The sequence below is a fragment of the Phodopus roborovskii genome, unplaced genomic scaffold (assembly GCF_943737965.1).
Source record: "Phodopus roborovskii unplaced genomic scaffold, PHOROB, whole genome shotgun sequence".
NCBI lineage: Eukaryota > Metazoa > Chordata > Mammalia > Rodentia > Cricetidae > Phodopus > Phodopus roborovskii.
Window position 1 is genome coordinate 3649181 of NW_026126645.1, and position 13221 is coordinate 3662401.

The 13221-nt window shown below is 54.8% G+C and overlaps 1 protein-coding gene across 1 annotated transcript in view; it reads left to right on the top strand.

Moving 5' to 3' along the window:
• Rap1gap (RAP1 GTPase activating protein) overlaps positions 1 to 13221 on the top strand; it is a 61676-nt gene that overhangs the window by 29680 nt on the left and 18775 nt on the right. Inside the window, 5 exon segments of the mRNA XM_051173765.1 lie at positions 5313 to 5406; positions 11023 to 11058; positions 11852 to 11899; positions 12627 to 12665; positions 12990 to 13175. Of these exon segments, the coding sequence (XP_051029722.1) occupies positions 11041 to 11058; positions 11852 to 11899; positions 12627 to 12665; positions 12990 to 13175 (291 nt within the window). The 5' untranslated portion in view covers positions 5313 to 5406; positions 11023 to 11040.

Here is a 13221-nt window from a genome sequence, read left to right on the forward strand (position 1 = left end):
TCAGAGCAGGCGGCAAACCATGTGCTATGGGTAAATGACCAAGTGTAGGAATGAAGGGCACGGGGGGGGGGGTGCGCGTGGGCATTGATGGAGTGAGTGAGTGAGCACAGGAATGCTAGGAGCTTGGAGAAGGGGGACCCCCTGGGCTGCAGAGGCTGACTAGGACAGAAGGTCAAGGGTGGGGTGGGGTGAAACAGAGACTGTAGGCAGCTATGGAACTCTGTGGCCTGTGGGTGATGGAAAGGGCGACCTGGCCACTCTTGCTTGCTCTGTGTCTAGGGTGAGGGCGGCAGACCCATATGAGAGAACTGGTATTCTGCCCTATGACCGTGTAGGCAAGGACTAGAAACAGAAGGTGCGAGCTTCGGGTGTCCCTAGGCAAGCCCCTGTCTACCTGCTGGGCCTGCGGTTTTCTTCCAGATACAGTGTGGATTGTGTTACCTGCCAGTGGATTTCAGAGTGGCTGGCACAGAGATCCTGGGGGAAGGCCGTGGTGTGTTAAGTCGAAAGTGCCTGGCTGAATTAACAGATGTCCCCAATTGGAAAAGTCTCCATGCCCAGTTCCTCTCTCATGCCTCCTCCTTCCTCTACTGTGAGAGCCAGAGTCCATGCCTCAGGAACAGGGGAGCTGGGAAAGTCAGGCACCTGAGCTGGGCAAGCCAGCACCTCAGGTTGAGGCCAGTCCATGACCTGCTCTCTAGCCTGCCAACCTGCTGTTTGCTTAGGAGGCCACTGCCTGGCCCAGCTCCGGGATCCGGGTGTCTGGGCTCCCAGCCAGCACATAATGAGGGCCCCACTGCCACCTTCCTGCCTGGAGTATGGGATGACCCAGCCTGGAGTAGAAGACCTCTTACCAGCATGCCCCATGAGGGTCCTGGCAGCTGTAGCCCCAAGCCCATCTTAAAACAAAACTTTTTGGGGGGACCCTGAGCTCATCTCAAAAATGGGTAGAGGCAGCAGAGACCTGCTTACTTACGGAGTTGTTTTAAGGACTAAGTGACATCACTGTCAACAGTGGCTCTTGGCCCCTCCCCCAGCCTCATTTCCCTTCCAGTTGCCATGAGGTCAGAGGGACCTAAGGAAGACACAGGCATGGAATCGCTCAGGCCTATGCCTGGCTGACTAGGCTCCGGCCTCAGCCTGGACAGAAGCCCCCTACCCCACCCCCTTGCTTTGAAACCTGTTCACCTGGCTGTGCCTAGCCACATTTCCTGGTACCTGGGCACAGGCAGGGATGGGCAGGCAGGGCATGGGGCATGGAGGAGGGCTGTGCCAGATGGCTGAGCTTTGAAAACAATGGGCCTCTGTGCCCCCTGGGTGGGGGCAGCTCTCGGGCAGCCATTTGGCTCCTGTTTTATAATAGAGTCCTCAGACCCAAAGTCCCAGGCTTGTGCTGGGAGACTGGAGCTCTGGAGAACATGCCTCCCCCAACAAACCCCATTCTCACTGGGAGATCTGTGCCCTTTTCCACCAGGTGGGTAGAAGCTCTTGGCGGGCAATCTCTGCCCTCAGTCTTTCCTGGCAGGCTCAGGCTGGCAGGCAACCCTTAGGCCTCTGTCCCTGGCTAGCTCTGCCTGCCCAAGTCTTCATTAGCTGGCCAGTTCTCCTGACTACTGTATCTGGTTGCCCATGTGTGTGCCAGGTGGGTGTCCTCAGGAAAGGACAAGGAGAGGGACATGAGACATGGAGGCTGGGAAGGAAAAGTCAGCAGGATCCAGATTCACTGGGGCTTCCATGTGGAAGGAACCCTGGGTCACCCTGGGTCAGCTTGGCTCTCCTTCTGGTGCCATCAAGGTACTTGAGGGTCTAGACAGCCCTTCACAGACGGTCCCTCAGCTCTCACTTTGTAGATTCGAGAAAAGATGAGGCTCTCTGGCCATCCTCCACTAGGCTCACAGAAAGCCTGTGCCCCAGGGGAGTGTGCCATCACTTAGCCTCAACTTGTCCTATACTTTCAGTATCCCTCATGTTCAAACCTGGTTTGGACCCTACTGTTTTGCAGAGCAAGATTTCTCAAGGTCCTTCCACCCTCCTAAAGCATCCAGATCCCTGAGGGCCATGTTGTGAGGGAACTTGGAGTTTTCATCTCTGGTCTGCTGTCAAATGCTGGGCCAATTTCACTTGGTGCCTTGACCTCCCCAAGCCTCAGTTTGCCTTTCTGGGCATGAGGAGCCTGGGCCAGAGCCTTATCTGCCAGCTCAGTTGCTCAGTTCCGGTGATAGTCCCAGGGGAGCCGATAAAGCAAAGGATAGAGCAAAGAAGCCTTTCAAAAGCACAGAGCCTGCACCCGCCCCCCAGGTGTGATTATTATTGTTACCTTGATGTGGTGATAAGTGAGATGCAGGACAGTTGCCAAGAAACCAGGAGCTGTCTGCAGAAGCTTCCAGCTGGCCCACTCAGGAGCTGGGCCTTGGCCTTACTCTTTCTCAGGGAAAGATGGGCACCACCAAGATGTAAGGGAACTGGACCAGCTGGCTGGTACAAGGGAGTGCAGGAGCTGAAGGTCACTCTAAAGGGTGCCTGGCCAAGACTCCCAAGTTGGCTATCCCTGTGACATTGGGCAAGTCACCTCTCATGTGGCTGCAACCTGTTCATGTGTTCAAGGATGTGCCCAGTGCCGATGGGGAAAGCCTGGAGCCAGGAAAGCCATGGCAGTGTCTACAGGAGCCTGGGCCTGGTGTAGAAAGTCGCTGTGGGCAGGCCAGTTGTCAAGCCCGTGTGGTGGGCAGCTGGGACATATGTGGTAGAGTCAGACTCCAGCCTTGCCCTTTCCCAGCTGTGTGATCTTGGGCTGGTTAGAGAACATCTCTGTGCTTTTGGTTTTTCATCTTGATGAAAGTTTGATGAAGTCACACCTCAAAAAGCCACTGTGGTGGTGGTGGTGGTGGTGTGGGGGAGACGGGGGCATTGGGGGGCATCAAGATGGCTCAGCGGGTAAAGGCGCTTTCTACAAAGCCTAAACTACCTGAGTTTGATCCCTGGGACTGATGTGGTGAAGGAGACCAGCTCTGAGTTGTCCTGTGCCTACACTGTTGTGCCCACATGTCCATGTGTATGCACACATGGTTTTCTTTTTAAGCACCTCTAGTGACGGAAGGAGACTCTGCCTGTGTGAATTGTAGGAGTCGAAAGGGGCAGTTGGTGGTGCAGGCCCCTTACCCCAGCTGCTGGAATAGGGAGAATGAGAGATGTTTTTCACTGAGCTTGGCCTGAGGGTCAGGAAGGGTTTTGGAAAAGAGGGAAGGGGACATGATTTAGGGGACCTCCAGTCATGTAAAGAAAATGACAGCGATGAGGGTGGACAGATGAGACAGGAGGGACCTAGCAGGCTAAGCTCATAAAGATGGTGGGAGTTGTGCAGAGGCCAGAAGCTGCAATGGAATGATGGCCAGAGAGGAGCAGGAATGTCTGAGCAGAAAGCCGAGTTGAGGGGAGGAAGAGGGAGAGGAGGAGGAGAGAGAGGAGGCTAAGTCTGTTGCTTCTGATGGACGTGTTAAATGAGCAGCTGCTAGTGATAAGAGGCTCCATCATGTGGGGTTAAAGGGATAATTACTTCTTCACCCAGATCCCCGGGAGGTTTACGGTCTTGGACTTATGTAATGTGACCTTGGGCACGTACTCAATCATGCAAGGTTTTAGTTTCTTCTCTCAAAAAATAAGGACCCCAGCTGGTAGGATGGCTTAGCAGGTAAAGTCGCTTGCTGTCAAGCCTGGGGGGCCTGAGTTTTATCCCTGGGACCATGGTGGAGGGAGACAACCAGTACCTATGAGTTGTCCTCTTATCTTCATATTCTGTCTTGGTTGGCCCTGCTGCTGGACTGGCATCTCTTCAGCTATCAACAGGGTGTGATGAGCAGTTCTCAGCCCTCGTGCTGGGATGGCTCTGCCAGGATTGGGCCCTGAGGGTTGGCTACACATTACGGGAGTTCGGACTTTAAAGGCCTCTGTCTAATCTTGCACCTCATCTCCCGTCTCCCTCTCCCCACTGTCACCGCACTGTGTCAACGGTAACTGTGTTGCGTACGTTCCCTCACTCACCAGCCTTCCATGGCTCCCTGCTGCCCACCTTCCGTCTGGCAATCAGTCAGCAAATACTCCATGGGGCCCTACTTGGGAGAGAGTTTGCTGCATGAATACCTATGACTGCCCAGTCATGGTGCTGAATTGTTTTGGAGACTGAGGCCCAGAGGGGCTGCTGTGTGTCCTGGACTCAAGCCACACTAGCCAGTTGGCTTCTGAGGTCATGCCCACACTGATGCTATGGGCTCAAAAGGCTGTGCCACCAGGTCTGTCCTTTTGAGTCAAGCAATGCCAGGACACAGATCTTGTAAGAAGCTGACAGCCCTCTGGGGTAGGGGGTCCCCTGTGCTGAGCAGGGCTGAGCCTGGTTCCTCTGACCCAGGGAGAGGCAAAGGGGCTTGGAACTTGTCGGGGTCATCCTATGGGTCCTCCCTCACCTGGGTGTGTCTGCCTGGATCTCCCTGACTCAAGTCTGCCACAGGCCACTGAAGCTCCTCTGGAAGGTGACTCACCCTCTTGGGACTAGCCTGCCTTGGCGGAACTGGGGCTGGGGTGCAGCCATGTCAGGTTGGCCTCGGGCATCGACAGAAGCCAGGCCTGCTTCACCAAGCCACAGGTTCCCTGGATTGGGAACCACTGGACATATCTTCCCCTTGACATGGGAGGGGGACTCAGCAGGACTGTGTGGGAGGCAGGCGCTGCCATCACTCTCTTTAGAGCTGTCCCTGTCCTTGAAGGGCTGTGGGTGTAACTTCGTCCAGGCTTAGAGACAGATGGGTCATGAACAGCGAGTGTCCTGTTGTTGGCTGACTGTGACCTCTGTGTACATTGTAGTCCATGTCCTAAAATGGGAAGAGGAGTCGTAAATGGGAGCGAGGAGTCGTGCCTACAAGGCCCAGGGAGTGGCTCAAGGCCTGGACACAGGCCTTACTGGCATTAGTAATAGCAGTTGTGAGGCTGCTCCCACCGAAGTCCTGAGGTCCCTCCCAGAGAGCTGGGGAACCTAATAGTCCCCGTTTCTACAGCAACCCTTGCTGCGCCTGACTCAGTCTCCACCTTCAGAATGGGCTAGAAAACTGGTAGAGAACTCAGGGGTCCATGCCTCTGACCTCTGGGAAGGGGAGCCCGCTTACAACTCTATTCAAGGACACCCCACCCCATCCGCCCTTCCTCCTGGGGAGCTCAGGGCCCTACCTGCCTCTCCCCCAACTCTCAGAGAACTCCTCTTCTCAGAGACCCTGAATCTTCAACCTAAGGCTCTTTCTGACCTCAGACTCCTTTTTCTCTTCCAGGAAGAGTGATGGACAGAGGCGGCGCTTCCCTCAGGAACTAGACCTGTTACTCGTGAACTCAGTTCCCTCCCACCCTGCCTCACCTTACCCTAAGGTAAATGACCCAAACATATGGCCCTAGTCTGTACCCTGCCATGCTAGGGCTTGGAGATGCCATAACATGACTATTTGGAAGATGTAAAATATTCAGGTTGATGCCACTGGGGCTAAGTACCCAAAAGGACACCACTCCTGACTGCTGGTGGCCTGTGCGGTCTCAGAGGTTGAACCAGTGTCTACAGAAGTGCTAGAAGTGAGGCTTAGGGATAAATTATTAAGCCGGTGGCTCCTTTGCCTTCTCTCCACTCTCATCATGGCTCCCTTCACTACAGGCCAGGGGTGATAATAGCCCCTGCTCCCCACAGGCACCAGGTCTGGATAAAAGGTATCTCTCCCACAGTCTGAGCCATCTCTGGCTCCAAGTCCTATGGTAAAGACTTTTCTGTTGCTGTCATTAACAACCGAGGTTTGCCTGGTACCTGCTTAGTACCAAACTTAAAGATTCCTGGCAGGCCAGGACACAGACCCTACCCCTAGAAGCCATGCCCTGGCCAGGAATTGAGTGACTGAATGGCTTCTGCAGAATGTCAGAGGCCGGGGACAGCTGGCGTCTCAGGGGATTCCATCCCTGCTATATAGTACTTACTATCTTCTCTGTATCGTGGCTCTGTCCCTCTGTGCTGTAGCCATGGCCGTCCAAATCTGAGCTCAGTGATATTGTTATTTGTCCAAAGGGCTGCAGGCTGGATGCTGTAGAGACAGGACTGGCTGATGTTTTCTGGCCTGTGTGTGGCCCATGGACTCTCCAGTGCAGGGGAGTGAGCCCTTCCTGTGGCAGGATGCTCTGCAGTAACAAAAGCCCTTGCCATGTGGCCCTTTCATCAACACGGGGGCAGGGAGTTTGTTCCCAACTAGGATCTAAATGCTCCGAGATGTGAAGGGGCTTCCCCAGGGTTGCACAGCCAGGAAGGCTCTGCCAGGAACCTTCTCCAGAGCTCTGTCCTGGAGTGAGGATTGGCAGGAGGATGAAGGACCAAAAGATGTTCTCTATGTGTAGGACTGTTATCTCCATGGAAATCACAAGCAGGGGTCTTGTAAGTCACATACAGGCTTCCTGGTACCCTCTCTTGCCTTCCCTGGTGGGTAGCAGTCCCAGGCAGGGCCACAAGGGTCCTCAAGAAAAAGAGATTTGATAGCAGCCGATTGCTGGAGCAATCGTCCCCTAGGCACTATCCGGGCTTTGATCTGTGCATCTAGGAAGGAAGGTGAATGTAGTGCATACTTGGAGCCTTGCACCTCAGACAGCCCAAGGTGGGCCCTTCTGATCACCATTGATTACCCTTCAGCCTCCTGGTACCGAGTTGGCTACCACTTTCCAATTGTGCTAACACAGCTCAGACAGTGAGCTTTGGACCACCCCATTCCCACCATCTACCACTCCCCCAAGTCAGGACCCAGCCTGTGAACTGTTGTTGTTTTCCAGGGCAACATCCAGACACTGAATGATTCCTCTGGGGTCTCCAGCAGGTACTGGCTGCTAGAACCAGGCCTCAGACATTCTCTAGTTTCCCTCAGCACCCTATATTGGTACATTTTTATGATGATATTGGGCACCTTTCTTTGTAAAGGGCAAGTTCCACCTGTAACAGAGTGGACAGTGTCTTCTCTATTGGCCTTGCCAGCTCGTCACTGGGCGATGCCTGTGGAATTTTGGGAGTTAGTCTGCCTGTGTTCTCAGGGATGGGCAGGGGAGTTCTCTTCTCTTTGGGGAGCCACATTTGAATAGACGCTAGCTGCCCTCTGTATAATTCGGGGACTGTAAAATCTACATACAAGTGCATACTTGGCCTACCTATACCTAATACTGGGGGCCAGGCCACAGACAGACAGACACAAGCATACATCTCTAGTGTATTCAGACTTGCACATGGACACCCGAAGGAGATGGACAGTAAACACCCCTAGCCACTTCTTCCACCCCACACCCACACCTCTGTGCTACAGAGACACAGTATGTCACGTACACCCGTAACTAACATTGGAGTTGCACACGTATACACTTAGAAACGTGCACAGCATCCACTCTACCTGGCCTACATATGGCTGGTGATATAAGCAGGCTTGGCCTCCCCCAGGGCCAGTGTGGGAAAGGATGTTCCTCTGGCTGCATTGTGATGGGTGCCCGGAAGTGTGCAAGTCTGGAAGTGGTTGCATAAATCAATATTTGCTGCTGTTAATTATTAAAGCCAAAGTTGCTTGGTGTCTGGAATGCATATCTCTGGCGTTCCCACTGCTCTCTGGGCCCAAGCCTGCCCTGGGGCCAGGGCTGTGAGGGGAAGGAAAGTACTGCCTGCCTGCCTGTCTTGTAGGAGCTCCTGGCCCTGGGGACAGAGGGTAGTGGGCAGCATTTCTGGGAAGTTGCAGGTGGTCTGGCCCTGAGCTGGAGGAGAGCCCTGCCCTTGCAACACCCAGACTTCTCCAGCCTCTGTCTGGAGGATAGGTGGTATGGCTGGGGGAGGGGGAATCTGTCCCTACTGCACAGCAACAACACCAGCCTAAGACACACGGGCAGCTGGGTCAGATGGGCGGACTCCAGAGGCCTTGTACTTTGGATGGTGAATTGAGCTAACAGAGTTGCTAAAGACCCCTTTACACACTCTGCAAGTTGTAGCAAGGCGAGAGCTAGACCCTGGAGAACCTAAACTATAGAATACCTGTCCTAAAGTTTGCACGTGCCTTTCTCTCCACTCCAGGCTTTCCCCCAGGGTTGGGCAGGGTCGGTTGCTGAGTTGTTGAAGAGGTGAGGATGAGGCAGCTCCAGGCTCTTCCAGTGGTTTTCCTAGTGGTGTGGTATCAGATAAGCTATTGCACTCTTGGAATATGGTTTTCTTATCTGTCTAGTAAGTATAGCCAAGTACCTCCTTGGCTATGGCAAGATGGTGAGACATGCAAAAGGGTCCAGCTAAGGAAGTGCTCAAGTAAATCACTTTCGCCAGGTCTCTTGTATTTCCTGGGCACAGCTGTCCCAAGAACCTTGTCCTTGAAGCCCAGAGGCAGGGTCTCCAGTGTGGGAAGACACAGCTGCTAACTGGAATGTCGAAGGCTTCCTGTGCGCAGGCGCAGTGTCCCAGGCCACTAGCCGAGCCGCCCCCATGGGGGGCGTGGCCTAGACGTCCCGCCCGCACCGCCCGCACCTGGCGCCCCGCCCCCTCGGGCCCGGCCGCGGGGCGAGCCCAGAGAAGACAGAGCAGCGGCAGGATAGGAGCTCGGAGCTCGGGCTACGGGGCCCGGGGCCGGGCCGGCTTGCAGAGCCGCCGGGGCTGGGGCTCGGGATGGCGCAGCCGCGGCCCCCAGCGCCCCAAGGCCGTCCGCGGAGGGGCTCTCTGCCGGCTGTGGCCGGGTGGCAGGTGAGGAAGCTGGCAGGGGCGGCCTGTCCAAAGAGGGACCCTAGGGCCAGCACTCAACCCGACTATCCCGAGTCCGGCAGGCTGTGTCCTAGCATCATCAATGTGAATGTGTATGCTTTCGGAATGACACCGGACTACACGGAGCACTACACAGAACACCCCAGTCCCATGGGCAGTTTTCCACAGCTGCCTGTGGGACAGATGTGAGGACACTGTGGCCATGGATGCTGCAGTGGCAGTGTGTGTGTGTGTGTGTGTGTGAGAGAGAGAGAGAGAGAGTGTGTGTGTGTGTGTGTGTGCGCTACCGTGACTGCCTGCTGCCTTCCTTCCCTACACGGATGGGGTACATATGTCACCGGGTGACTTTGTGTTGGTGGCTTTTCCCCAGGTGGGATGCCCAGCTTCCTGGCCACATCACTCCCAGCCTGCCTTTGCCATGTGTCAGGGCGTCTGCTGCTGCCTGTGGGGCTGTAACTGTGGGTGTTACTTGTTGCTGTGTGTGTACACTCTGGGTGACAGTACCATGTGTCAGTGTTTATGTCGTTGTAATTCTGGTGCACCAGTGTGTGATATCTCACTGTGTTGGCTGTTTGGTCACTTCTCCACTTCAGCCCGTTGCTGGGTCTCTTTGGAAGGGGTGGGTCAGAGACTGTCTGGCTGACCCCGAATAGATAGATGGAGGCAGTGTTGTAAGGCTGAGTCGAGTTGACAGGTGTGTTTGTCTTCCTGGACTATAGTGTGTGTCTGTGCTGTCTGCCAAACTGCCAGTGGGATCTGTTCTTCCACACTCAGAGGTATTGGGTGTGGCCACAGGTGACCATGGGTCAGGGGCTCCTGGGTACTGCTGGAGTGGACTTTACAGGCTGGGTCTTGTTCTGGAGGCAGGCTCCAGACTGTGCCTGTGAGGTCTTAGGCTCTGTGACCTTCATGATGTGCATATGTGGTGTTGGGTGGTTGGTTGCACTAAGGACCCCATGGGGCTTAACGACCCTGGCAGTTGTTTGATTCCTCAGAGCTCTTGTCTGCAATGTAGAATGCTGTGTTGGGTCTGTTGAGCAGCATGCCTTGATGCAGGTAATGATGCCTGGGATTCTGTGTCTGTTTTCCCTTGCCCATGCCGGTATGTCTCCTGGTCTCAGCCAGGAGAATGACTCTGTTTATGTGTGCAGTTACTGGGGTTCAGGCTGCACAGGTATGGGTTTGCATATGTGTGAATCTCAGATCCATGGACCCGAGTGTGTGTTGTGTGTAACTCAGGACACCAACATGTGTATGTGTATGTTAGGCTATGTCTCTAAGAAGTACTATGCACAGGCTCCATATGGATCACTGTGTGTGTGTGTTTCTGTGTGTATGTGTGTGTATTTCTTGATACACAAAAGGTATTCCTGATGCAATGAAACTGTTCAAATCATGGTGTGCAAGCCTGTGTGCGCTCTACAGAGTGTGCATTTCCTGGTATACAACCTTAACACATATGTTTGTGCTCAGGTGGCTCCCCCTGAGCAGCAGGAACTGCCTGAGTTGAACTTTACAAGGGTTGGGGGGGGAAGGCTGCCCTGGAGATTCTGGGGGCTTCCCAGGCCTGGCCCCCAATCCACTAGCCTCCATCCGGTAGGGATACCGCCTTCCAGGAAGACTCAAAGGGAGTTGGCACTGGAGAGGCCCATGCTGCCAAGCAGCTGCCAGACACTGCATTAACCCTATGTGTGTCCTGCTTTGCCTTGGGCAGGCTGGCTTTGCAAGTGGGGTGCATGTGGGCTCATGCACAGGTAAAGGACCAAAAGCAATCTAGCACCTCTCGCCAAAGTGTCCCCAGCCCACACTGGCCTGGGCATTGGTGAATTGGTTCTCTTCCTGAGTGCTGGTGGAACCTCAGACCCTCTCTCCATGCCTGGTGGGTTTTGGCTCTAGGGCTGGGTCCTGGGGCCTCTCAGGGGTCCAGATGCTGATTGTGGAACTGATATTTTTGTACCGGCAGAGGGGAAGATGTCTCTTTTCTTAAAGTAACTTCCTCCTCCTTCAGGAAAGCAAACTGAATGGGTATCTGCCTGAAACCCAGGACCTAGGTTCTGGGCTCACTTCACTAGGTGACCAAACTGGCCAAACTCTGGGGGGGTGGTTAGCTTTACAAAGTTCCTGGTCACTCCCTTTTGGTATCCAATGAGAGGACCAGGCAAGCTGGGGTGGCTAGAGCCTGTTCAGGCTTCCTACTGACAGCTCGGCTTCACTCAGACTGACTCACTCTCCCATCTCTGTTGCAGAACACAGATCTGTTTGAGATGATTGAGAAGATGCAGGTAAGGATGGGCCCGGGAGCCCCAGAGTTGGCTGGGCTAAAGGTCCTCTACCTGCCTCCTCTCTGTGAACTCATCCAGGGTCCCAGCTCCCATCCCTTCCTGGGTCCCCAGCAAGTCATGTGCATGTCAGCCTAGCTCCTCAGAGTCCTGGCAGGCTCCTGTGCAGTAACCCATGCAGAGTGGAGGAGGGAATATAGACGCAGAGATGCAGGTAGGGGAGGCATGAGTGAGCCCGCAGCCTGGGGTGCAGTCTTGCCCCTGCTTCACCCTTGCTAGCTCTCCACCTCCCAGCTCCGCTGTGTTTGTGGCATGGGTGAGAGTCTGGATGGGAGCAAAGGTTAATGGGGTAGGGTGGGAGGTGGCTTGAAGAAAAGCTCAGGAGCCTCCTTCAACTCTCTGGCTTGATTCCCATTCCTTCAGTTTCAATGCCTTCTCCCTCTCTTCCTCCTTCCCCTCCATGTATCTCTTGATGCATTAGCCCCTCCCCCTCCCTCCCTCTCTCTCTCTCTCACATACACACACACACACACACACACACACACACCCCACATGCCTGCATACACTTCCCTGCCCCCACACCAAGCAGCACGTGAGTTCCTGCACAGAGCCCCTAGCTCCTTTCTGCTGCTGTACCTCCCTCAGCGCATCACCACAGGGATGCCAGAGGCCTGAAGAGTGGTCTGGCCAGCACGCCATTCTGCAGGTGTCCCTACATACATGGGCATCTGTCTTAGGGCTTCAGCTCCTGGAGTGGCAGGCATGGCAGGGGGTGACAGCATACCTTCTCTTGCAGGGCAGCAGGATGGATGAACAGCGATGCTCCTTCCCACCACCCCTCAAAGTAAGTGGGCCAGGCCAGGCTCTGGGGACATTCACCCTGCTGGGCTGGGTAGGGTCCAGGAAGAGTGTCCCAGTTGCCACTGTGTGTCAATATTGGTGAGCAGGGCTTGTGGCTCTGGGAATTCAGCAGCTCCTAGTGCTTTGCCCTGACCCTGTCGAGAACTTTCAAGCTAGCTCTTCATGCTCTCCTGCACCACCGCAAACACCCGCTCCTCTAGGTCACCTCATATCAAAGCTGAAGCCCCTGTTTCTGCAAAGGTGGCTGCCATCACATGGTTGGGTTTCCATTAGGCCTGTGAGCCCCCGCTCCACTCAGACAGGCACGTACTTCTGTTGATTCGAGACTCCTCTGGAGGATGTGGCTGGACCCAGGGGAAGTTTCCAGGGCTGCAGGAGTATGCTGGGCTATCAGCCTGAAACGTCGTTCAGGGCTGGAGTCTCAAACAGGTCCTTATACTGATGCCACCAGGAGCTTGGTAGGAGTGTCAGTTTTAAGGCCCTGCTTGGAATACTGCCTCCATCTCTCAGGGAGGCAGGGAACCTCCCTTGTCCCTGGCAGAAAGCAGAGACTGAAGCAGTCTGGAAATAGCAGACCCAGGGAGCCTGGGAGCAAGCTCGTGTGTGTGTGTGTGTGTGTGTGTGTGTGTGTGTGTGTGTGTGTGTGTGTGTGTGTGTGTAAAGGGTGAAGCCTCATCTCAGCTGGTCCTTGGTTTGTTTATATTTTACAGACAGAGGAGGACTACATTCCCTACCCAAGTGTCCATGAGGTACCAGCATCAGCCCCACACCCACCCTTACCATGACCCTGGGAAGCCCTCATGCAGGGCTGTGCCAGTCCTGAGAGTTTTGAGATTATTTGAATCCGAGGCCTCTCAGACACACTCTCTTCCACCCTTCTCTCCCATCCTTTATGTAGTGGTGAGAGGAAAGGAGCAGAGCAGGTTCCCCAGACGGGTGGATGAGAACTTTGGGTCTCATAGCTCTGGACTGTCCCGTAGTACCTGGGAGTCCAGGCTCTGAGTTGGGAGGTTGCCTTGGGGCCCTTAGAGGGTGCTGTGTGGAGTGTGGCTCTTAGCTGAATCCCCTCCTAGGTTCTGGGGAGAGAAGGGCCCTTCCCCCTCATCCTACTACCCCAGTTTGGGGGTTACTGGATTGAAGGCACCAACCATGAGATCACCAGCATCCCTGAGACAGAGCCACTGCAGTCCCCCACCACCAAGGTCAAACTGGAGTGCAATCCCACAGCACGTATCTACCGGAAGCACTTTCTGGGCAAGGTGAGTAGCTGGCTAGGGAGGGAGGCTGGGTCTTACAGGAAGTGGT